Below are 25,866 nucleotides of genomic sequence, written 5' to 3'. Positions count from 1 at the left end.
TCAGCATGACTTTAACAGCAGGGTCAATCACTTTCTCATGATAAAAATATCTGTAAAACCCATGTAAACCGGAGCAGGAATCGTGCTTGTGACTCACAAGGTTTCAGCAGTCAAGATCCAGTTCTTCTGACTTAGTATCATGTAATCTCCAGCAGAAAGGCCGTATAAAACACACACACACACACACACACACACACACACACACACACACTGTACATTTATGGACTACTTTAAAGAACCGCCGTGGTTATACTCTTACCTACAACCTTCGACGGCAGTCATTATCACGGTACATTTTAAACATCACCAATAAAAGACAAACTATCAGATAGAACTCAATAGTTTTATTCAAGCACATCATATCAAACATCTGCACAGCTGAAATGCCATATTTAAATGAACAATTAAACATGAAAGGATTTATTTCCTAACTTACCACATATAAGGCACTATAATAAAATAAACATTTCAAAACAAACTAGTGTGTAAACAGGTTTATGTACATACAAAACTGTAAAAACAAAAGTAGTTTTTAATCTAAAACAAAAGTACCATATGATTTCTCTTGTGTGTGTGTCACTCGCAGCACAGAATCCAGGTTGAGCTGCTGCAGATTGCAGCTTTGCAGTTTTCTGATTGAAATGATCGAAATGTTTTTGCTGAAGTGCTGTGGCTAGCTTCAAGATGAAATCTCTCCTACTGATATTTTCCCTGGCGCATTCTTATACAAAACGAAGGAACTGACAGGCTAATATATATATATATATATATATATATATATATATATATATATATATATATATATGCACAAAGAATATTGTAGGTTATATTCAAAATAAAAACATGTATTGTAAAAGGCGGTTCTAGTGTTAGAAAGGTGTGTTGGAAAGGTAACCAGACAAACAAGTAGCTAATGTGCAGCGTAATTCAGAATGTGTGGGACAACGCGTGAATTCATTTCTCTTGTTGAATGTTTTTATCTTCATGGCAACCCATGAAACTCTCCTCACGATATTCAGAGTCGTTCTTTTTCTACTTAGTAAGAAGACACATACATTTAAATACCCCCTCCCCTAAATGACTATGAATTGAGCAATCTGCATTGGTACGGACAATTTTTTTCCTAAATCAGAACTGCATATCAACGTATTTCCTGAAAAGTATGGTAAACACGTCCTGAAGAAAACTGTCATGACTTGTGCATGTAAACGACACCAATGATCTTACTTTTCTAAATTTGATTTCCGTAATCCTACAAAATATTTACTGATTTACACTTCAATCAACCTTAATTATAAGCCTCACAGATTCAGCCAATCAGCTTTTAAGTGCAAAAGACACTACCACACCATGCGTAGAATCACCAAACTCTCACTGTTACACTGCATGAGTTTCAAGTATCCCAATTGATGTACATTACCATTATAGCTTGGCTCCAGAAAAAGCACAATGGGAAAAACAAGTCAATTGCGTTTGTGTGTTCTTCTTTGAAATATATTTTCAACATTTCATGGGCCAGATTCACACCCTACAGCATCATTCATGATGTTTGTTTTTTTTTTTTTTTATAACATATGTAAGAAATAGAACTGAGAAGGTATTACGGTCTGGTGTTTGACTGTGTTGGGAAGGTAAGAGGCAATACAAACAAGGTCAACTACCAAGTTAATGCCTGATAATCCGGATTTAGTTCTGAGCACAAACTGGTAAATGGTGCCTCTTCTGTTATTGTAAACATGTTCAATCTCTGCTTTACAGAAGTTCTTACCTTTTCAATGTCTTGCATTCTACCCTAATGTTCCATGGCATCCATGTGTGTTACTACCCTGCAATGGAGCTTTCTGATGTGTGGATGAACGTTCTGAGTGTTTTTAATGACTATTAAGTGGTAATAGTTTGGGGTAATTTTACTTGCTAGTCTGTTTGGGGTGTGTCCAGCTACTCAAAGTTGGAGGCAGTCTGAGCAATTTGTTATGGGGCTAAGTCCCATGGGAAAGCTCTGTCTAAACAAAGGTTACCAAGATGGATTACAGACACAGTTAAGACTGCATATGAGCGAGCCAACTTGCCCCCTCCAGAGAAGCTCACTGCCCATTCGACCAGGGGCATGGCAACTTCGTGGGCTTTATTTCAGGGTTCATCTGTCAGAGACATTTGCGATGCAGAGGTGTGGGCTACTCCCCATACTTTTATGCGGTTCTATCAGCTGAATGTCATGGATCCACAAAATCCTGGTTTTGGAACAAGTGCTAAGGGCGGCCTCGAGCTCGACCAATTTTTTAGCCCTATCTATTGTACTGGGGTTCCTCATGGTAACGCACAAGGTGGCCTTGGCCGAGCCTTGTAGCATTCCAGTTGGTCTGCAATATTGCCTTGCGACAGCTTTGGTAGTTCTACCCATGGGGTAATGGTTACATTTCGTACTTGATAGGGAATGTTAGGTTTTTATCATAACCCTGGTTCCCTGAAATAGAAATGTAACCATTAACCTTCAAGGTCACTGCATCCATGATTGCAGCAGTCTTGAAGGAAAAATGACGATACTTGTGTCAGTGGTCGTTTATGTTCTTGGGGGCGGGCACGACTACGTCGCAGGCACTATGTGCAGCTTTTATATATCTATTCGGGTGAGATGGTATTAAAGGATAAATACCCATTAGGTAATGGTTGCATTTCTATTTCAGGGAACCAGGGTTATGATAATAACCTAACATTATTGTGATACAAAAATATGTGAATTTAAAGGAAAGGTGGAGAGAGGATAATTTATGGCAGCCGAGTTGATGGGGAACAATTCACTCTTATGGAGATTCAGTTTATATCCAGAGAATTTGCCAAATTGACCTAATATAGAAAGAACGTGGGGCAGAGAGGATGCAGGGTCAGCAATGTACAAAAGAATATCATCTGCATAGAGAGAAATCTTCTGCTCCTGCCCCCCTGACCACACCCTGCACATCCCAGCTGAGTGTGCTATCATAATAGAAGGAATGTAGAGACAATACACAACCAATGAGCACTGCCCAGACCATGCCAAAACAGATGTGAAACATCATCCTCCACCACTGACTATACCATTTCATGTGACTCACCAAACGGAGTGACATTTCACCTGCAGTTTCTATTCTGTATGCACCTGTCATGTTATAAACCTGAGGTGTACTTGTCCACTACAAAAACATATGCGAATTAATAAACTAGAAACCCAAAATTACAGTGGACACTATATGCAGCTGATGCATAGTTCACACACCCTAGTCTCTGTAAGTCACCTTGCATAAAGGCATCTGCTAACTAAACAAATAAAAAATGAGGAGCCCTCAGTGGAGTCGATGGTGACTCGTTCAGTGGTTGGTACTGACAGCAAGGAGCGAAGAATCTGGTCCTTGTAGAAAGTAGGAGCGTCTTGTGACGATTCAAACACTTGGCTAGCTCCATTGAATGTACTGCAAAGACGGGCAGGATGCTATAATCCATACTTTGATTCCAGCAGCACATAACTGTGATTTGACTTCAATGAAGTTTTCCCAACGCTGTGCCAGCTCAGCACTAAGATCAGGGAACACAAAAACCTGGGACTCCTGAAAATAAAGCTGCCCACTTGAGAGACGGAGGATCTGCTCTTTGGTTTGATAAGGATGCAATCGTATGATCATGGGGGATCACCGTGCCGCAGCTTTGGGGCCAAGGAGCAGTGTGCTCGATCAATCACTGGTGGCTTATAAAAGCTTCCCTCACCAACTACCTCTGTGAAGAAAGACGCTATAAAGATAGACACCTCAGCCCCCTGTGACGTTCTGCCTGCATGACCAACTTTCCACATCCAGTTTCAGCTTCATTTTTGTATTTTCAGCAGACAGGGAAGAGCACAGTGACTCAACAGATGTGAGCCGATCGTCAACATCCATTAACAAGGGCGCCATATTCTTAAGGTTTTGCCCCTGAGTTGAAACTGGTTTGTACTGCAGATACTGAAGACCCAAGCTCTGCGAGGAACTCATTCCAGAGCGCTGACACCTTGGCTCGAATGGCTCTCTGATCAAAGCCGGATCCGACTCATCATCCGCGGTCGCCATGTTGTCAGTAGCTGATAGGGCCCTGTCAAACTCGGGGGTTGATTCTGTCGGATTACATTTCCCTCTACTCTTGGACATACTTTAAGTAAGCCAGGTCTGTATACTGAAGGTCAGTTAGTCGGAAAGTCGCGGTACAGTTTTGTAAAAACTGGGTTGCTTGTAAGAAAAATTATAATAATTTGCAGAGCAGTTTACAAACGCTTTCCACTCCTTGCCCCATGCGCTCGCCTCGGTTCTTCAGCACAGTGTTTTCTTGTCAGATTTCTTTATTTTATTCCAATATTTTTCATTTCAATATGTATATCACCTTCACATTTTAACCTAGGTTGCCACATTTGGAATTTGGACAATGTCATATATGTATATATATATATATATATATATATATATATATATATATATATATATATATATATATATATATATATTAATTATATACTTTTCATTAGTGAAAACCATGATGTTAATACACTCAATATGTAACACTAAAAGCATGTATTTTATATGACAGGTGGTGGTAACAACTTAAATACGTAATTGTTTTCCACTTAAGTATTTTTTAAGAGTATGTCTTTCTTCTGGCAGGTTTTGACCTAATGGATTTTTTCAACGTGAAAGATCATTTTGGTATGAAGGAGGATGATGAGCAGAGTTCTTATGTACGACTTGGGACTATGCCCATCGTTGAGCGGACTGAGTAAGTGAGATACTGGGTTTATTTTGGGATTGGTTCAAATTCATAGTTTGTTATGTTTACATATAGGTGTGGTTTTGTGCACATTCTTACTATGGCTATGTTTACAGGTAGCACACTATGATAGTAGCGCTATTATTCCTGAAAATCAAACACTTGACCCTGTCCTTTTTTATTTTAACATGGATTTACAACAAACTTCTAAGTGGGTGTCATTTTATGGTAAGTAATGAGGGGTTATTCTAACATTTCAGATGTCACGCATCATAAGAACTGTACATTGAATCAAACACGCATTGTCATATAATAGCTGTTTACAACAAGTTTGTAAGATTTTCGAATGATATTAGAGGAACATTCCAATTATACTTAGCTAATCGTTGCCATCATGTTTACAGCAGATGTAACTGGAGTATTCTACGTCTCATCCTTGCTTTTTTCTTCTTTTTTTATCTTTGAGGTTGATTAAATGTACTGTAATTGTGTGTTAAATGTCTCCCTTAAGATTACCTCATAGCACAAACGTGATGTGCTGTGCTAAAGTTGTGCCAATAGGCTACTGCGACTACTAATTCCATTGATGTTTTATTTGTATTTTAACTACATACTATTGATGTGTTTTCTATTATGGTTACCCCTCCTTGCTCAGCAATGCGTGAACTGCATGTAACAAAATGGGTCTGGTGAAACATGTACGATTATCAACACCAAATCAATTCAGGCTATAACTAATCTAATTATTATAAGAGAAGTACTTTGTATTAAAATACTTTCTATCGGTTACAATCTCAGAAACTGCAAGCAAAGGTTTCATTGATTGAGGTCCAACGAGAGTCTGGCTTACAGCTGAGATTTCAGATTTATTTTATTTTTATTTATAAATAAATATATAAATAGATTAAGTTGTTTTGAGATTACTCAGGCAAGCCTATTGTGAAACTCTTGAGAATATGCTTTTAACAATCACAAGGAAACAGTTACCAAGTTTTATTGGCACTTTTGCAATGGGATTACAGGAGATAAGGAAGTGTATTCATGTCTCAGAAAGATGATAATTCCCTAGAATTTGACACATTTTGACACATGGAATGATGTCAATTGAACCAAATTGGCACTGGCCTACCATATGATTACATCAAAAATCTAGAAAAAGAACATTCCACTCTGGGTGCCAAAAGCCATTGCCAATTTGCCATATTATTATTATTATTATTATTATTATTATTATTATTATTATTATTATTTCCTAGCAGACACCCTTTCCCGGGGCGACTTAGTTGTATACAAAAAATACATATCAAGAATTACAGTACAATTAAGAGCAAGATACAAAATACAATTAATTTAGTCCTAATAAGAACAAATACAAAACACCGTATGATTTGATATTGGGGCAGTTCAAGAGCGGATAAGTGTTGATAGTTACATCAGGGTTAAATACGAGTGCAAGTGAAATACAAGATACTACAGATTGGGCTAAGTGCAGGGTTAAATACAGTAAAATAGGGAGCAGATAAGTGCAAGTTAAAGTGCATTAAAGGCAGAGTGCTATATTGTCCAGAAGGGAAGAGTTGAGTTTTACAGGTGTTGTCTGAAGAGGTGTGTCTTAAGGAGGCGCCGGAAGGTGGTCAGAGACTGGGCAGTCCTGACATCCGTAGAAAGGTCGTTCCACCACTGCAGGGCGAAGGTGGAGAAGGAGCGGACACTAGAGGCAGGGGAGCATAGCGGAGGTACAGCAGGTGGAGCGGAGAGGTCGGGTGGGGGTGTAGGGAGAGATGAGGGTCTGGAGGTAGCTGGGTGCAGTCTGGTCAAGGCATTGGTAGGCGGGTACAAGAGTCTTGAACTGGATGCGAGCGGTGATCGGGAGCCATACCATGTAGGTAGTAAATACTAGAGGTCAGCACGGGTACCCAACCTGTGTCTCATTATTCATGCTATCATATTTATCGGCCTATAAGTGTTATCCTTCCAGATTGCACAGATGAATGTAGAATAAACGGCTTATGATCTCAGAGGAACATCAAACTGAATAGTGTCTCTGTTTCCAGTCCCTTGGGGCCAATTAGACAATGAGGTCCATGTTGAGAGTCAATGTCCTGTCAACACCTTGGAATTCTAAATGTTATTTTGACATGTACCTTCATTATGCAATGCTAGAAAAATAAAGGCATTTTATTATACTCCAATGATGGTGTCAGAGTAAAAAACTATTACAAACCTCATTACATCTGTATGTAACAAGTCACCACAAGCAGGATTTTCAAAAAACAGTATTGTATCGAACTCATGGTATAGTATCGAGAACTTTGGTAGCAAGTGATTTTCAAACTAAATGTGTTAATTAAATCAATCCGTTAATGTTTTCAAATTGAGTCGATGAGGTCGTTAATGAACGCATTTCTTGTTAAAAAGCTTAAATGTTGCAGGTCACGTACATCACTTCCTGTCTCAAAGACTAAATAAGGGGAACTCGTTAATCAAAATGCATGTTAACGAGATCAAGAAGAATGAATGGAAGCAGAATTCGCTGTTATGGAAACTACTAGCATACAGGGAGACGGCTCACTCACCAGCGAGCAGCAGCCAAATGGAAATAAAAAATAATGGGAATATCTATTTTATAAACTTAATTTAAAATTGTGCTTTTTGTCATGCAGAATGTAAATTTATTTAGATAACTTCAAATAGACAATGCTGATTTACAATTATCTGTCACGTGGGTAAAAATCGAATGGCATGTCTGAACAAAAACAAAACAAAAAAGCCCTTAATGGCACAGAATGCACACGGGGTCGAGGCAGAGTTTGGGATTGACGTCCAGGAAGTGCATGGTCTGTGGCTTGCTTGGTAAATGGACTGTCATTCATTCCTTACTCATTGCTTGGTTGTACATTGAAACACATAAGCTATATTGAATGGAAATGCTGAGAGCAGTATTCCACAAAGAACAGGCAACAGATGTGTGAGGTTTGTGGGGAAAAATAAGCACAAGCAGAAAAAGGGACACAGGACATGAAGTACATTGTAAGAACACAAAAGAGAGGGAAGAGAAGATGAGAAAACAATGTGACTTCTTCCAACAGCAGCCATGCATTAGCTGCTGAACTACCTCAGAAATCAATTTAACATTTACATTTCCATAGATTAATCCATATTAATCCCTGGATACTGTAGAAAACAGGATAAAACATGCCACCTGTGTCTTTATTTTCAAGAGTGTGTCCTTTACACTATAAAACATGCCATGTTTGTCTGTTTTCTTTTCTTATTTAACAGAGACGTGTTCCCTCAAGGTCTGCCCGATGAATATGCTTTTGTCACCACATTTAAGTTCAGAAAAACCTCAAGAAAAGAAGACTGGTATATCTGGCAGATCTTTGACAAGTATGGGATACCACAGGTTTGTTAGCCATTTGCATTGGTTTAAAATATTCATGATGTGAATGTCTACAAACCCAGTCTGCCAGTGCTGGTGTGCTGCATGCATACTAAGAAAGATATCTTTAATCTTCTGATCCAAATGTTCAAGTGTGTTAACTGTTTATCCTGGATACACATGCAATGTAGATGGAATTCCTACTGCGTTCGTATCTAGTGCTTTCACACACTTTGTGCAAGTACTTCTCCACCCGCTGTCATGGCGTCACTCCTTGTTGTCGTCACAATAGGGATCTAGTCCAGAACTAGCTGTGCAATAAAAAATAATCTGCTTGCACACTGATTACTGTGTTTGACCGAGTTTGAGTATAAATATCAGAAACCAAGGGGCTTTCAAGTAAGTTGTTACATAATTCTGATGTTCACTGGTTCCTGGTGTCTCAATGACATTAACACTCAGCACATTCCATGAATAAGCTTTATGAACAGGTCAATGATGTAAAGGGTTTTATTTTTCATAAGATCCTGTCCTACATAATCTGTAACTCATCAGTTAACTGCTGAACTTCTGTCAGTTTTCTGGACCACTGCCAGCAGTAAATCATGTTGAGACAATCGCACCCTCAGCTAATTAGTCTATAAAGTTTGCTTTCATATAGCACAACGAAGAGGACACATTGACCGAAGCAATGCTGGTTTCTCTGCAGGTGTCCATCCGGTTGGACGGCCCGAACAAGGCAGTGGAATACAATGCTGTCGGAGTGACAAAGGATGCTGTGAGAACCGTCTTCAAGAGTCCTGCTGTTAGTGACCTGTTTGATCGCAACTGGCACAAGATCGCTCTGAGTGTGGAGGCTAAGGCAGTGTCCCTCTACCTCGACTGCAAACTTGTAGAGACGCTGCCTATCGAGGAGAGGGAGAACATTGACATCCAGGGAAAGACGGTCATTGGAAAGAGACTCTATGACAGCGTTCCTGTTGATGTGAGTGAAAGAATCACTGGCATTGTGATGTTCCACTTCCTAACACAGTACTTCTGGTATTGTAGATGCTGTAAAGAATAGCTTGCTTGATTCAGACCCATGTAATCTGCTGCCACTGCAGTATATATTATCAATCATAAATCATACGATCACTGCAATTGCACTGTTATCTGCTATGTGATTTCTATGCTTTTGTGAGTGTCCTATAGATTGGCTTGTTTCATTCCCAAACTTTTCTTAAGTTATCATGTTCTTATGTAGTCTAGCCTTGAAGTCTCCCCCAGGTCATCCACATGGGTAAAGCAGTTTCACCTAGTCTTAATCTATCCCTCACTTTCCTACCGTAAGATATTACACCCCTAATTGTAAGTGTGTTTTTTAAATAAATTAGTTAACTCTCCTCTCGGGATAAAGGCCACTGAGTGTGAAAGCCACCTAACAGAGTGTCAGTAACACAAATTCCAGCCTATCCCACAGGACATAAAATAAACTCCACATGTCACATCCAAGTGTAAATCCATCTTAGCCCGGCAGAAAGTTCTGATGATTTAACATTCGATAAATAACCAACATAGAAGACAGCATGATAGACTTGTGTGTCCATCATTGGGTGCACTAGACATGCACTTCAGTGCGCTGCAATGTGGCCAGGCAGAGATGATGCAAGGCTCCTGTCGATATCCAGTGGAATGTCAAGTCATCCATTTGCTCACATGTGTTTCAGTTTGACCTGCAAAGGATGGTGATTTACTGTGACTCCAGGCATGCAGAGCTTGAGACCTGCTGTGACATCCCCTCTGGTCCAGTAAGTATAACAGATGAGTCCAGAGTTACTATTGTCTTCTGCAATAACATCTCAACTTCAGGGTGTAAACAGAAAAACATGACATGTGATACTAATAGAAACCAGTACAATTCATTTTGACAAAAAGTCTTTATAGATAAAGAATATTTTCCAAATGCTTTTCCTATAATAACATGCTTGGTGGTCTTTTCTGTATATATTTACTTTATTGGTAGTACTGGTTATCTTCTTTGATTCAATTTTCACTTACGCTCTAAAGAATTTAAGTATCAGATTTTTTTTTTTCCAGTGCCAAGTCAAGTTTGTGACAGAGGCTCCTGTCATCGAAATCACTCCAACAGTAAATGGAGAGCAGCAACGTGGAAACAAGACACTCAACTGCACCTGTCCCGCTGGAGAGAAGGTACAGTAAAGGGTAGTGATCTACCTGTATATATATTCAAGTAGAATCATCCCACTGGAGAGAAGGTACAGTAAAGGGAAGTGATCTACCTGTGTATATATTCAAGTAGAATCATCCCACTGGAGAGAAGGTACAGTAAAGGGAAGTGATCTACCTGTGTATATATTCAAGTAGAATCATCCCACTGGAGAGAAGGTACAGTAAGGACCTGTATTTATATTCAAGTAGAATCTTGTGCCATTGACTTTCATTGGGATTCCAAAAAAGATGGCATGATGCACTTTGGATAAACAGATGTCAAAAAGAGTCAATTCATAGCAAACCAACGGCAGCTGAATGACTGATTGGATCTACATGTATCTTGCATTCATTCAAAACCAGCACCAGAATGACTGGTGAATTCAGCTGTTTAATTTCATACTTTCCTTTTCTATACATTGTACATGCTACATAAACAGAATATTCTATGGAGTGCTGTGGTTATTTCACTCATGACAATGGCCGTAAACAATCCACTTTCTCCTTTCTGGGGCTTGTTGGTTCTTTGCGCATTCAAGGAGTACCCTTCATTTATGCAGGAGGTTTTCAGATTGATGATATTTTTATTGTGGTTGCTTGATGAAAAACATTTTCAGAGGAAGGGTTTTGCATTTCTTACCTGCATAATGCTTAGCTCCCAGTTTCCTACACAAAACACTGCAATCAATTAAAGCTTGTGTCCCTGGTGGGAATCTGTTCATTCGCTTGAATGCAGATGACGTACAAATTAACACGAAGGATACAACTTTATTTGAAACCCTTCCATCCAGATTTGAAATGTTTAGAATATTTGCTGACAGAAAAAAATATTTTGTTTGTGTGTTTGCTGCAGGGGGAGGTTGGCCCACCTGGTCTAGCTGGCACAAAAGGTGAAAAGGTCAGAGTCATTTCCATTTGCTTTTTTCTATCATTGTTTCGTTCACTGTCAAAAAACAAACACAGGTAGATGAACTAGCACCTTCAATTAAAGGAAATCAATACTACAGCTGAGGTGAGTAGATCGCAGCTTAACAGATTCTGTTAGTTGTTCATTCATGTTACAAGCAGTGCCTGCGTGCTGTGCTTTTAGAAATGCTTCCTTTCAAATGAGGCATGACATCAAAGTTACCTGCATGGCTAGACTGACTGTATGAACTTCAGGTGTTGGAATGTACACTGCTGTGCAAAAGTCTTAGACATGTTGCATTTTTCTACTCTGATGCATTATGAGCATCAACTATTTACTCAAAAACTCCACTAATGTTTTCTACTATTATAACAACCTTGACTTGCATAAAGAAGGAACAACATTGAGTGAAATAGCTCGCATCACTCGAATTTCAAGGTGTATTATCCGAAGCATAATCAAGAAGTACACATTACATCTGTAATTGACAAACCCAGGACTGGAAGACCCAAAAAGCTATCTAACAAGGATGAGCAATACTTGAAGATAATATCCTTAAGGAATAGAAAGAAGACAAGTGTTGAATTAACAACAGAACTGGCAGACGGTACAGGTGTCGTTGTCCATCCATCAACAATACGAAGGTCCCTCTTGAAATCAGGACTTAAAGGATGTGTTGCAGTAAGAATACCTCTGTTAAGAAAGGGGAACAAGACTAAAAGGCTAAAATATGCACAAGAACACAGAAAGAACACAGGACTTTGGAACAATGGTTTGGACGTTGATGGATGGACAACGCCACCTGTGCCTTCTGCCAGTTCTGTTGTCAATTTAATGCTTGCCTTCTTTCTATTCCTTAAGGATATTATCTTCAAGTATTGCTCATCCATCTTAGACAGCTTTTTGGGTCTTGCAGTCCTAGGTTTGTCAATTACAGATGATGTTTCTCTGTACTTATTGTTTATGCTTCAGATACCACACCTTAAATCAAGTGATGTGAGCTATTTCACTCAATGTTTTTCCTTCTTTAAGCAAGTCAAGGTTGTTATAATAGTAGAAAACACTAGTGTAGGCTTTGAGTAAATTGTTGATGCTCATAATGCATCAGAGTAGAAAAATGCAACATGTCTAAGATTTTTGCACAGCATGTATATATGCTGTATTGCTAATGTATATATTTATTTGTGTTGTGTATTTATTCATGTATTTTGAATGCGTGATTGGGGTGTCTTTTGTTCTGCAGGGTGAAAGTGGCAGCAGTGGTGCAATTGGGCCTGCAGGGTTCAAAGGAGAAAAAGGAGATCCGGTAAGGAATTCCTAACATTAAAACAAACACTTTGCAAGCACACACACAGTGCATAGTATGCATACTGTTGTTTGTTTTTCAGCTTGATAAAACACAGAGTTAAATAACTATGAAAGAGAGTAATTAGATCAACAATTCAGTGTTTATAGTGTACTTTTATTATCCTTGTTGGGGATTTGCTACATTACGTAGATCAGCGGTGCCCAATCTAACCCTAAAGGTCCTTTCCAGGCCATTTCAGTATACAGAATCACAATTGTATTGGGTTACTACTACGTCCTGTCGTACTGATGTGTTTCATGTTAGATTTGCAGGGTGGGGGGCAGCAGTGTGGAGTAGTGGTTAAGGCTTTGGACTCTTGATCAGAGGGTTGTGGGTTCAATCCCAGGTGGGGGACACAGCTGCTGTACCCTTGAGCAAGGTACTTTACCTAGATTGCTGCAGTAAAAACCCAAATGTATTAATGGGTAATTGTATGTAAAAATAATGTGATATCTTGTAACAATTGTAAGTCGCCCTGGATAAGGGCATCTGCTAAGAAATAAATAATAATTGCAATTCATGTCAAATCAAGACCTTCTGTGCTTCCTGTGATACCTGTATTAAGGATTATATTGTAAAATCAAAGCCTCTGGGACTTTATTTATACAACCATACCCTTTATTATTTAATTGAACCAACTGAACCTCTTCAGGTAAGATAATCCATTAATTATTTGATAACCTCTGAAATTTGACGTGGCTTGAGGATTAGAGTTGTGCACCTCTGCTCTAAGAGTATAAACTGTTCATTTTTTTTTGTAAATACACCCTTACCAGTAAACACTGTTTTATGATTTGTTTTGTAAATACACCCTTGCCAGTAAACACTGTTTTATGATTTGTTTTGTAAATACACCCTTACCGGTAAACACTGTTTTATGATTTGTTTTGTAAATACACCCTTGCCAGTAAACACTGTTTTATGATTTGTTTTGTAAATACACCCTTACCAGTAAACACTGTTTTATGATTTGTTTTGTAAATACACCCTTGCCAGTAAACACTGTTTTATGATTTGTTTTGTAAATACACCCTTGCCAGTAAACACTGTTTTATGATTTGTTTTGTAAATACACCCTTACCGGTAAACACTGTTTTATGATTTGTTTTGTAAATACACCCTTGCCAGTAAACACTGTTTTATGATTTGTTTTGTAAATACATCCTTACCAGTAAACACTGTTTTATGATTTGTTTTGTAAATACATCCTTGCCAGTAAACACTGTTTTATGATTTGCTTTATGGTTACAGGGCAGAACAACATCAGTCAGTGGAGTAAAAGGGGAAAAGGTAAGCAAATGATTTGAACATACCTGCTAATAACACAGGCAAAATAACATACCTGCTAATAACACAGGCAAAATAACATGCCTGCTAATAACACAGGCAAAATAACATACCTGCTAATAACACAGGCAAAATAACATACCTGCTAATAACACAGGCAAAATAACATACCTGCTAATAACACAGGCAAAATAACATACCTACTAATAACACAGGCAAAATAACATACCTGCTAATAACACAGGCAAAATAACATACCTGCTAATAACACAGGCAAAATAAACAGGTTCATCATTTTCTTATGGGACAGTTAAAAACAAACAAAAAAAAAAAAAACAAAGCTGACAGATATGCCATTAAAGCTTTAAGGACATGATTTCTAGCCCGATGCTTAAGCATATACAGTATATGGTGTTTACCATGTATACCATGTTGATGTTGGAAGCATTTTTTTATGTTTTGGAATTAGTGCTGGTTGGGCCTGGTACAGTTTACTAATGGATTTGACATATAGTGAGCCTGACCCCCATTAAAGAGTTCACACTGATTTACTGTACTGAGTTGTTATAAAAGGCAGGTTTAAACAGATTCCACATATCAGCCCTGCCTTTTAGTGGACTGCGGCAATGTTTCAGAATTATCTCGCCAATTACTCCATGTCTGCAGTCTAGTACGCACAAGAAAATTGTCAGATGACAATAATCTGCAAATGGTCTGTGTAACAATGGTCTGGTAGGAGATAGGCCAGGTCGCATAGCATCTCTGTATAAGCAGAGCAAATCTACAGTGTATTTGTAACCCAGAACTGCATAACATACATACTGTTTCTGGAGATCAATTGTATAACACATTGTAAGGATCTTCATGTGTAAACCCTTACTTTGCCAGCAACTTAAAGTAACAGTAACAAATAACGCTTACCATCACGGCTAGTAGGTAGCACTAAAGCTAAGAGACAAAAAATAAATAAAATATCATTAATAAGGAGTAACAAACTGCTTGGATAACACTATTGAAATTGCAGCTTCCATGCCCACAAAACAATCTGTAATAACAGAGTCTCTGCCCACACAGCTCCACCCTCTGAATCCTTAAAACTGAAATGATTCTGCTGCAGGGAAAGTGCCAGCTTGGTTCACAAACATGTCCCTCCTTCACTCAGTGTACTCCCAGGCCGGGTGCTACAGATGGCATTCCGTTTAGCTGCACATTCATTCATTCATTCATGAAAAACCCCAGGTCTTTGAAATTGCATTTTCACTTGTTCACTGTTTTCCCAACACTTACACATTACACAGGGGTCGGATTCACAGACACATGTGTATATATACAAGGGTCCTTCATCCACAAGCTTAAATTGAAAACAATGTTGGAAACAAAAACACCACAACCCACCATCGCGTTCAATTCTAAACTAAAAGATTTGACACTTGCTTCTGTGCACAGCGTTTCATTTGTATTTTCTCAAAGAAGTTTTGGCTACAGGGACACAAGCGTTCTCGCCCTTTTGAAACCATAGTATATTACTGCCAGCAGATCACTGAGTCAGCCAAAGAGGTAAGCTTCTGCTACTCCTTGCAGAAATGAGGTTATGAATGAGATAGTGTGATTAACATGCAGTATTAAGGCTCTTTGACAGCTCACAGCAGACATTTATGAGCAAAGTCATATGATGAATTGTGTATTATAATTAGACAGTCCTCATTGATTTAGTGCCTTATCTGGGCAGGCTTGTCTTGGTCTGGGAGCATTTTGATTGGTTAAAAAAAATATGAAAATATAATTATTTTTAATATACTGTATAGACTATAGTGACTGAGTAATCATATGGTATAGCATTGTTTAATATCCTGTTCCTGGCAGTTTTTTTATTGATCTGGAAACATTTTAAGGTATTAAAAAATATGAAAACTCCTATAATGATAATGATAATATTTGTGACAGAGTGATCACATGGTATTGTTTTTAATACATTTCACAATGTCTTAGTGCCACTCTAGGATTTTTTTTTCCCCCTTTCCAAACAATTTGTCTTAATTTTCATTGTCAGCTGTTATTATAATCTCCTCTTCAGCACAGCTGGCCCTTTCATTGCTTTTGTTTTAGTCTGACTCATTATCTCATCTATATTAGTTGGGTAAAGTCTGAATTGTGATTCATTTCATGTTTAGCTTCATTTAAATGTATTCATTTCCGCAGCCTTTTGCTATAGCGATTTCCCTGCAACAGCATTGAATTTCACAGACTTGCAATATTCACAATTCCAGCAGAGTTGCACAGATCTTTGATTATCTGTCCCATAACTCTTAAAAACAATGCAGTTGTATGCCACTTCCCAAAGCAGGCACTATCAAATGGTCAGATTTCTGGCCTGGTTGTTTTTGATTGCACTTTTACTCCAGTACAGGAAATGATCTCCGGCACAAGGATAGAACTATAAATGTTGCAGCCATGTTTAGACTGTACTGGCAAGACACAGCTTGACACAAACGCTACTTAAATATTTGGTTGCATGTCCAACGGTCCGGTCTGTGTCTATAAAATGATGACAAATGTTAAAATGCTGAGTATTACCATGCTGTGTGGGAGAGAAGATAGCAAACACACTGTCTAGTTGGTAGATTTGCATGACACGAGGCTGTGTGGTCCAGTGGTTAAAGAAAAGGGCTTGTAACCAGAAGGTCCCCGGTTCAAATCCCGGCTCAGCCACTGACTCATTGTGTGACCCTGAGTAAGTCACTTAACCTCCTTGTGCTCCGTCTTTCGGGTGAGACGTAATTGTAAGTGACTCTGCAGCTGATGCACAGTTCACACACCTGAGTCTCTGTAAGTCGCCTTGGATAAAGGCGTCTGCTAAATAAACAAATAATAATAATAATAATGACACGTCTTTATACATTACAAGCCATTTCTGAACAATATAAGATGTTTATACATGTGGTTAGGATGTGGTATAAATATAACTTGCACCCTTTCACAAATATTGGGGGAATGCCTGCATGTTATATACACATTGCATGTTATACAAAGGGTGCGTATGATACAAGACTGCTCAGTAATATGCATTACACTCAAGGCATGCATCATATACCTTGTGCATCTTATATATCAAACATTACAACACTTAACACTTAATAAAGACTACATACTTTTTAAAAATATAAATTTAACCACAAACACCCATGTGTGGTCACAAAAGAGTGTTTGGATATGTCAGATAATGAATCTAGAATGAAGATGGATCACTGTTCTAGAATGAATATGAATCATTATTCTAGAATGAATATGGATTGCTTTTCTAGAATTAATATGACTCATTATTCTAGAATGAATATGGATCACTGTTCTAGAATGTAAGTATACCGTCTCTATTTAACTATATAATATACATATCACTAGCTCACTTCTTGAACCCTCCCTATACTTCTTGTTTGGCTGCTCCAAACAATAAAACAAAAGTCAAAACAACACCATGTTGGACTCTTCACTTTGTCACTCGGGTTTGTATTATTTTCCGGATCACTCTCCAAGGTAAGTTTTGGTTTAAAAGTCCATTTCTTGTCCTATTTATTGCTCTTTCTTGATTAGCCTTGTTGTTGAAATAGTTTCTTCTTTGGTTTCCCACAGGTCCTTTTTCTGTCCCTTTGGCGACACCCTCTGAGGACCTCTACTTGCAAAACCTGGAATGGCACTTCTTGGATTGCAGTGTTAAATAAAAATCATCCCAAACTACCCTACAATGTTGTAGTTTGTTTCTTTATTACACTATCCTTTGTCGGTTAAATATTCTTTACCCAATAATCAATATAGTCACTCTCTCCTATACTGTACTCTTCTGGTTGGTTTATTTACAGTCTTGTCCAAAACTGCTATCACATGTCTCTTCTTAAAACAGGACCACACCCTTTACAACTCTTCCTCAACCATCCCCGTACTTTTGGTAAGACATTAAAAATATGTAAAAAAAATCCCCACATGGAATAAATACAATTTGTGTGTACTCACAGTCCCGTTTCGTAGACCTGAGCATTTTGGTTCTGCTCGTTGTAAACAAACTCCTTCTGTGACTCCTTTGGATCACCTGTAGTTCTCTTCGAACACTGTATTCGATACCGGGTCTTCCTGAGGTTTGCACTCCCAGTTCACCTCCTTGCCATCTTCTAGCGATCCCCCACAAGTCCTTTTGCTCCCTGGGAAAAGTACTTGTTGGAAGAAACATCCACAGTGAAACCGGACTCTTCTTTTACTCACTTGTTTACTCTTCTCTTTTCCAGATGTCAGGCTAAACAACACTTTACTTCTTGTTCTCAGGTACCAGTCACAAGGACCGTTTTTCTTATTACCAGCCCCCAGGGCTGCACCGCTCTCTGGTGCAGTATCACTTCCTGGTATATATATTTGTGGCAAAGTGGTAATTAGTAGCAGGTGTATAGCAGGTGCGGTGCGGATGCAGTAATCCCAAGAACAAACAGACAACAAAGTATGGGTGAAATGGTTGGTTTAATGATTGTTAATCCAATGGTCTGATGACCAGCCAACAATGTGTATTTTCACAGACAATTAGACATACATGATGACAGCTCCAAAGTGAGTGCTCTCAGTGCTTGTGGTGAAGTACAATATAATACGTGCTATAGTGGTAAAACAAGTGCTGATAACAATGTTAATCGTGACTGTAGTGCACTGTTGATCCGGTTTTGTGCTGGCCCTTGGCGACAGCTCCAGATTCGTGTTTAGCCATCTAGTGCTATATAACAAAAACACAGACAGTTACTAAACAGACAAAACAAACAAAACACTCACAAACTCTTTTCTTTTTACTTCGGGAAATCTCCCGGTCCTTCCAGTTTCTCGGATCTCTTAAACCCAAGCGAAGGAAAAGATTTACAATTCTCCAGCCCCTTTATGCGATCATGCATGACCCCTTGGTAAACGATTGCAGCTGACTCTATTGCCTGCAGCTGCTACCTCGTTTACCTTCCGGGTCAATACGTTCCTGCAACTGAGTCTCGTCTTTTTCCAGGCTGACCGACTTCCCGACCCAGGAAATGAACTGTCGGGCCAACCAGTCCAAAGCCTTTCCCTGACGCTGCTTACCGCCCTCACAGGTCGGGAGGGAGATTTACAACCAGAACTCATTATATTTCTGTCACAATATTCCAGAATTGCCGCCGTTCCTGTCAGGTGACACTGGGAGTTCTGGGTTTTGTAGTTTTTTCTATTAGCCTACAAAATCTCACCCAATCCCATACATTATAGGAGGCTATGTGGTCGAGTGGTTAAAGAAAAGGGCTTATAAACAGGAGGTCCCCGGTTCAAATCCTACCTCAGCCACTGACTCATTGTGTGACCCTGAGCAAGTCACTTAACTTCCTTGTGCTCCGTCTTTCGGGTGAGACGTATTTGTAAGTGACTCTGCAGCTGATGCATAGTTCACACACCCTAGTCTCTGTAAGTCGCCTTGGATAAAGGCGTCTGCTAAATAAACAAATAATAATAATAATAACATACAGACATTGTAATACAACTGTGACAATTATTCCTTTTTAAGCGTAACAGGACTAAATCATTAAAACCCCGCTATTTTAATGTATTTATTCCTGAAAACCTACCTTATCTGTCCAATATATCCTCTTTCCCAGCTCGAACCTATAGGTTAGAGTGGCCTTACTCTTGACAGACCATCAGACTTCGAGTTTTTCAGCCCACTACGGTGTTCTGTTTTAAACTTATATGGTTGAAGTGCCAAGAACCACCTAGTTACCTTTGCGTTTCTCTTTATTTTTTTTCATCCACTTTAACGGTGAATGATCGGTAACTACAGTGAATTCCCTCCCTAACAGGTCATATTTTAGAGTTTCCATGACCGACCGGACCGCCAGACACTCCTTTTCAGCCACTGCATGTCGTACCTCTCTTGGTAGCCGCTTCCTACTCAGGTACATTACAGGGTGTACCTCATTGTTAACCACCTGTGACAACACTGCTCCTACTCCCACATCTGATGCGTCTGTCTGAACTGTAAAAGGCTTAGAAGAATCCAGCACCCTTAGGATTGGATCACTACACAATACTCCCTTAATCTTTCCAATCACTTTCCCTGCCTCCACACTCCACTTTACTGGGTTCGGACCTTTTTCTTTATTAAATCCGTTAACAGAGCTGCAGTGGATGAAAACTCCAGAACAAAGCTCCTATGATGTCCGGTTAACCCTAAGAAAGCCCTAATCTGTTTCTTATTTCTAGGTACTGGCCATTTCTTTATCACAACAATTTTACTTATCTGGGGTTTCACTACTCCACCCCCAACCACATATCCCAAATATTTGGCCTCCCTTAGTCCCACAAAACACTTTTCTGGGTTCGCTATTAAAGACGCCTCCCTTAAACTATGTAAGACAGCTTCAACCATTTTTAGATAATTTGTCCAATCATCTGCAAAAATTACTATGTCATTGATGTATACAGAAGCATACTCGGCATGTGGTCACAACACTATATCTATTAACCTCTGATGCCGGAGCTCCATATAATCCAAATGGCATAACTTTATATTGGAACAAACCACTAGGTCTTGAAAACGCTATCTTATCTTTCGAATCAGGCTATGTGTATGTACTATAATCACGGGTAATTTCCCATCTAGCACCACCCCCCTCATGTCCCAAGTTATTAAAATGTCCCTTCACGGACATATGCTGCTCTTCAACTCCCTGTTCAAAAGATCTTAACCGAGGTCTGGGCGGGACGAGCTCTCCTAGCAGTGGGGTTTACTGCAGCATTCTTGGGTAAGTGGGGTGGTTCCTGCAACACATGGGAAGATGTCATCAAACCGCTGGATACCGTCATATGCCTAGATTTCCATAAGTGCTGTAAGAGGCTCAGTCTTTCCTGTTGGGAATCAAAATAATATCTTCTTAAAACACTTTCCAGACCCTACTTTTTCCATGACATGTCCTATTCATATCATCTTCAAGTCAGGCTTGAAACAGGAGCTGAATGCTAAACAATGTCAGACAAGCAGACGTAACAGCTGTACCGCTTTAGAGATACATCCCCTCTTTGAAATGAAATGGAATGTAAGCACTGTTGTTCCCTGAAGGGATACTGTTACCTGGTGAGAATCTTCTTTTGTGAATTAACTTAGAAAGATTTGCTCAATACAACAATTAGTCAGTTTAATTCTAATACGTTATTACAAATTCAACGTGCAGTACGAAAAAGGCATTTTAAGCACATAATTACTAATTGCAGGGACGACAGAGTGAGTAGTCTTCATTCTTTCCTCTGGACTAACAAAATATCTCTAAACAAGCCTTTTCCTACCTAACCTGTGGTTACATCATTCTTCAACAACTGTTTTTGTTGAAACTTTTCTCAATTACAGCTTTGGTATCATCTTGGTCCGTCTAATGAATACACTCACAACTCATGCATCTGACACACACACCTTGTTAATAAGATATATTACTACATGACATTACAAGACACAGGAAGAGTACAAGACACTGTCAACCTCCACATATCATACCCAAATAAGGAATGTGTCTTTGGCAGTAACTTTCCACAAGCTTGTCTTTACACTGAGTTTAAGACAATACACAGACAATAGAAGAATATTACAAAACCACCCTTTTTTCTTTCAACAATACTGAAACAGTATGACACAGCATTTTTTGTTTTAAGGCAATGATTTTTGCTACATCTGCAGTACAGTAGCACATTGTTTACATAAATGAATAAAAGAATAAGTTTGAACTCAACCCCAGTGGAAGTGGTACAATCTGCAAATCTACTAGCTTTGGACACACAGTTACTCGCTGCTTTTTACAAACATATACACTGTTTTATTGTACCCTTTATTGCTTATGATAGTAGACAATATGGGCCTATTGGACATCCAAAGTATATTCATGGGTGTACATTTGGGAGTACAGGCTATCAACATTTGTGCACTGCTTGGGGGGAAAAAAAGATAACCATTTCAATGTTTTTCCTCAGGGTAGAAAAGATAACCATTTCAATGTTTTTCCTCAGGGTAGAAAAGATAACCATTTCAGTGTTTTTCCTCAGGGTAGAAAAGATAACCATTTCAATGTTTTTCCTCAGGGTAAGGGTGGTGAAAAAGGTGAAGTTGGATCAAGAGGAGAAAAGGGGGAGAAGGTAGGTGCCTATTAGAACCAGGATGTATTTCATTGTATGGTTAAGCACTGGACAATCTAGGGGACAAGCAAGTGTATTAACTGATGCATTTACAGCCCGCATTCATCCCATGAGCAGTGTGATTACTGGGTTTTATTTTATGGTTAAGCACTGAACAATCTAGGGGACAAGCAAAGACTATGCCTGCCCAGTGTATTAACTGATACTGATGTATTTACAGTCAGTGTTCATTCCATGAGCAGTGTGATTCCTGGGCATGGCTAGGTTTACTACACTAGTCTAGGATTAAACACAATTATAGTCTAGCTACCTGACCAAAATGTTTTCTTTTCTTTTCTTAAAACCAGGGTGAATTTGGTCCACCTGGCCCTGCTGGTAGAAAGGGAGATCAAGGTGAAATGGTAAGTATAATAAACATTTAGAAAACTTATTTCTGTCCATTGGAAGATATTGTATATGGATTCATTATCTGGACTCGTGTAAAATAGAGTTGTTATGGGTTTACATTTTGATAAGTCCTTCAATAAAATATTGTGTCACATATCTGAAATAAACAGATGGTGCCATCATAGCATATTCCTGTCTCTTAAAAGTGTAGGGACTATGCCAATGGGTCTGTCTTTGTAACAGAACTCATGTCAATAATTACATTCTCTTCAATTACAGGGGACTCCAGGAGAACCTGGTGATATTGGACTGCCTGGACCTTTGGGCCCAAAAGTAAGAATAACAATTGCACAATATTCTGCATGGCCTTCTTAGATTGTCCATGATCCAATATAGTGTTTGTCTGCTTTAGACATCTGAGTGAGTGTGGGCTGAAAAGATCATGATTTGAATTAAGCTTGTCCCAGTATCATTTATCATAATCCCAGAGAAAAAGCAAACTGTGTGAACACCCACACAAGAGAAACATAATCACACATGCCCAGCAGGAAAGCAAAAATCCGTTCCCCCAGGTCAGAGTCCTCCAGTTCTCCAGGTATCATTAAATAATGTGATGATTAAGATCTGGGAGGAGGTTAATTTGGGCCAATTAGGTGGGGTACAGCTGGAACAAATATCAGAGGGCTCCAGACCGGAATTGTGCACCCCTGAAGTACTGTGTGGCTCAAATACCTTTGCTGATTAATTTGTACCGCGATAGAAAGAAAGTCATGTTTTCAGGAGCAGCACTGCAGACATTTTGGCTTTATAGCTCAGTCCCTTTTAATGTTCCAGCCTACAGTACGTTTCTGAATTTGACATTTTAATAGCGTGAACATTTGCAGTGTATTAGTTTGAAGAAATGAAACACATTGACAACAAGTCCACTCAATGAACTTGGCACTGGGGCAGAGAGGTGGAGGCTGGGGGCTAGGCCTCTGATCCACTTTGGGCCACAGTTGTGGGATGGCATCTCTATTCTGTAAATCTGGATGTAAACAGAGACTTTTTTGGTGGCATTCCTGCTACATTTTTTTACAATCTATTGGGCTGCCAACATAAGCAGCTGAAGGCAATTGAAGTTTAGTTTCAGACAAATGACTTCCCTGCCTTGACTTACTTTGCAGAGTGTAATATAGAAGCCCTGAGCTTACCATACTTTGGGATGGAGGAGGAGGCTCAAGCTTTAATCACCAGTACTTGTGTATTTATACTATTTTCTATACCGAGATGGATCACTTGAGCTTCTGAAATTAATATAGTGAAGGTGTCTGGCATTATCCACTCATAACCTCAAAAACACTCAATTAAAGATTATATGGGAACACTTAAAGTAGCTGTGTAATGTGCAGTTTTTAAAGAAACATAGTTATAGCAACCATGTATTTGATTTTAAAACAGACACCTGGTAATACACTAAATTAAAAAAGCTCTCAGTCTGTTACTGCTTTACTTCCTTGGTCATTTTACCTCAGCAGTGAAAGAATGTCAGTCAGTTGGGGAAGCAGCTGTTTGGTTATTGATAGGAAAGAAGCCATTGAAGGGGTTGGGACAATTTCACTCTCTAGGTGAAATGACCCAGGAAGTGCAAGACAGCCTAAAAGCAGAGTTTGCAAACACAGATTTATTTAACCTAGTATAATACCAGATATCATTTTAAAATGAAAATGCACACGTTTCTTTCAAAGTTGTATTTTTGAGAGCTATTTAATGAATGGCTGTGCAAGGTGGAGAAAGTGTATGTAAGCTTCAATTACTTTAAGAACCAAGCAGTTTGGATGAAATACCTGGTATTATTACCCTAGAACTACATTGAATGTATTGTATTGCATCACATTTATAAAATGTGACTTAGTAAGGGTATAGAATATAGAATATAATACAACAATTGTATTTGTTCTTTTTATTTAGATTTATTTCGTATCGTTTTCTCTTTTTCAGTCAGCAAGTCCCGGTGCCTTTTAAAAAATGAGCTTTTAGAATCATGTTTAATTCAGCTACACCAGATAGTACTAAGGATATGGGGACATGTTAATTGTTGAGTGTTGCAGAGGGAAAGGTTAATGGTAACACTATGATGTCGTTAATGTTACTGTAACATGCTGTCACCCCCATTGGGGTAAAAGGGTAAATAGGATTAGGGACCTGTCTGTTCCCAGGGTGGTTCTACATTGACACACACCAATGTGTGTGTCTGGGGCAGTGATTGGGTTGGGAAATGCCTATAGCACATTACGGGGGTCGTGATTGACAAGTGGGAGTCCTATTGGTGCTTTTCAATGGTTTAATTTGGGGTTATAATAGGAGGTTAACTCCAGAGTGGGCGGGATAAGGGAATGATTATATAGGGGTGCTCTGGGTTAGCCCTGGCTGAGCCGAGCTAGTTTAAAAGCTTTCCGGTATGCTGCTAGAGTGGGCCAATACATTGTAAAAGTTAAGGGCAATAAAAATCCTATACCTGAGCAATGTGGTTCGGAGTATCTCTGGAGCGTTCGCTGATGGGGAACACCACATTACATTACCACTGACATGTATGCAGTGACAAGTATGTAGTAATCAGCTGGTCAGCTGGCAGCCAAGGATTCGGTTTAAGTCCTGTATGTGGGGTCAGGCAGCCAGTTGGCTGGGGAACCCCAGCTATGCTGCCAAGACACAAAACCTCACAGTATGCCACAGAAAACTGCAACAACACTGGAATTTAACAAGAACAAATAAATACTGGCTTCAAAATTGGCATGGCCAATAATATTCTAAAAACTTGGCTAGGTTAGTATTTATGCATGGAAATGCAATCCTGATACACTTTTATTATTTATTTCTTAGCAGACGCCCTTATCCAGGGCGACTTACAATTGTTACAAGATATCACATTATTTTTACATACAATTACCCATTTATACAGTTGGGTTTTTACTGGAGCAATCTAGGTAAAGTACCTTGCTCAAGGGTACAGCAGCAGTGTCCCCCCACCGGGGATTGAACCCACAACCCTCCGGTTCAGAGTCCAGAGCCCTAACCACTACTCCACACTGCTTTATTGGATAAGGTTTGCAGAGTGTTTGTAATGGGAATTGCTGTTTAGTCAATGCCTACATTTGCACCTTGAAGAGCAGCAGACCTTACAGATCCCAGGATTTACTCAGTAGGGATCCCAAGTACTGCAGGTCTTGCAGTTCCACTTCCACCTGGCAGTCTGCACAGTGCAGGCCTGAAGTGAGTGCAAGGTTAAGACTACAAGATACATCTCAAATCTGAAGAGAGAATAGGACATTAATTATGATGCCAACCTATTCAAGCAAATACACTCTTGTGAATTACACAGAGATATATTCCAATACAATTATACAGAGATATATTCCAATACAATTACACAGAGAC

General features: G+C 39.1%; 1 protein-coding gene across 2 annotated transcripts in view; it reads left to right on the top strand.

Moving 5' to 3' along the window:
• Nucleotides 1-25,866, top strand: part of LOC117435680 (collagen alpha-1(XXII) chain-like) — a 128,971-nt gene that overhangs the window by 27,452 nt on the left and 75,653 nt on the right. For both annotated transcript variants that reach the window (XM_059010208.1, XM_034059034.3), the window contains exons 5-15: nucleotides 4,662-4,773; nucleotides 8,047-8,170; nucleotides 8,856-9,131; nucleotides 9,856-9,936; nucleotides 10,226-10,339; nucleotides 11,211-11,255; nucleotides 12,508-12,570; nucleotides 13,864-13,902; nucleotides 22,009-22,062; nucleotides 22,410-22,463; nucleotides 22,729-22,782. In XM_059010208.1, coding sequence (XP_058866191.1) covers nucleotides 4,662-4,773; nucleotides 8,047-8,170; nucleotides 8,856-9,131; nucleotides 9,856-9,936; nucleotides 10,226-10,339; nucleotides 11,211-11,255; nucleotides 12,508-12,570; nucleotides 13,864-13,902; nucleotides 22,009-22,062; nucleotides 22,410-22,463; nucleotides 22,729-22,782 — 1,016 coding nt within the window. The remainder of the gene's footprint in view (nucleotides 1-4,661; nucleotides 4,774-8,046; nucleotides 8,171-8,855; nucleotides 9,132-9,855; nucleotides 9,937-10,225; nucleotides 10,340-11,210; nucleotides 11,256-12,507; nucleotides 12,571-13,863; nucleotides 13,903-22,008; nucleotides 22,063-22,409; nucleotides 22,464-22,728; nucleotides 22,783-25,866) is intronic.

Source organism: Acipenser ruthenus, chromosome 3 (assembly GCF_902713425.1).
Source record: "Acipenser ruthenus chromosome 3, fAciRut3.2 maternal haplotype, whole genome shotgun sequence".
Taxonomy (NCBI): Eukaryota; Metazoa; Chordata; class Actinopteri; order Acipenseriformes; family Acipenseridae; genus Acipenser; species Acipenser ruthenus.
This window is presented reverse-complemented; position numbering and strand designations above follow the sequence as displayed.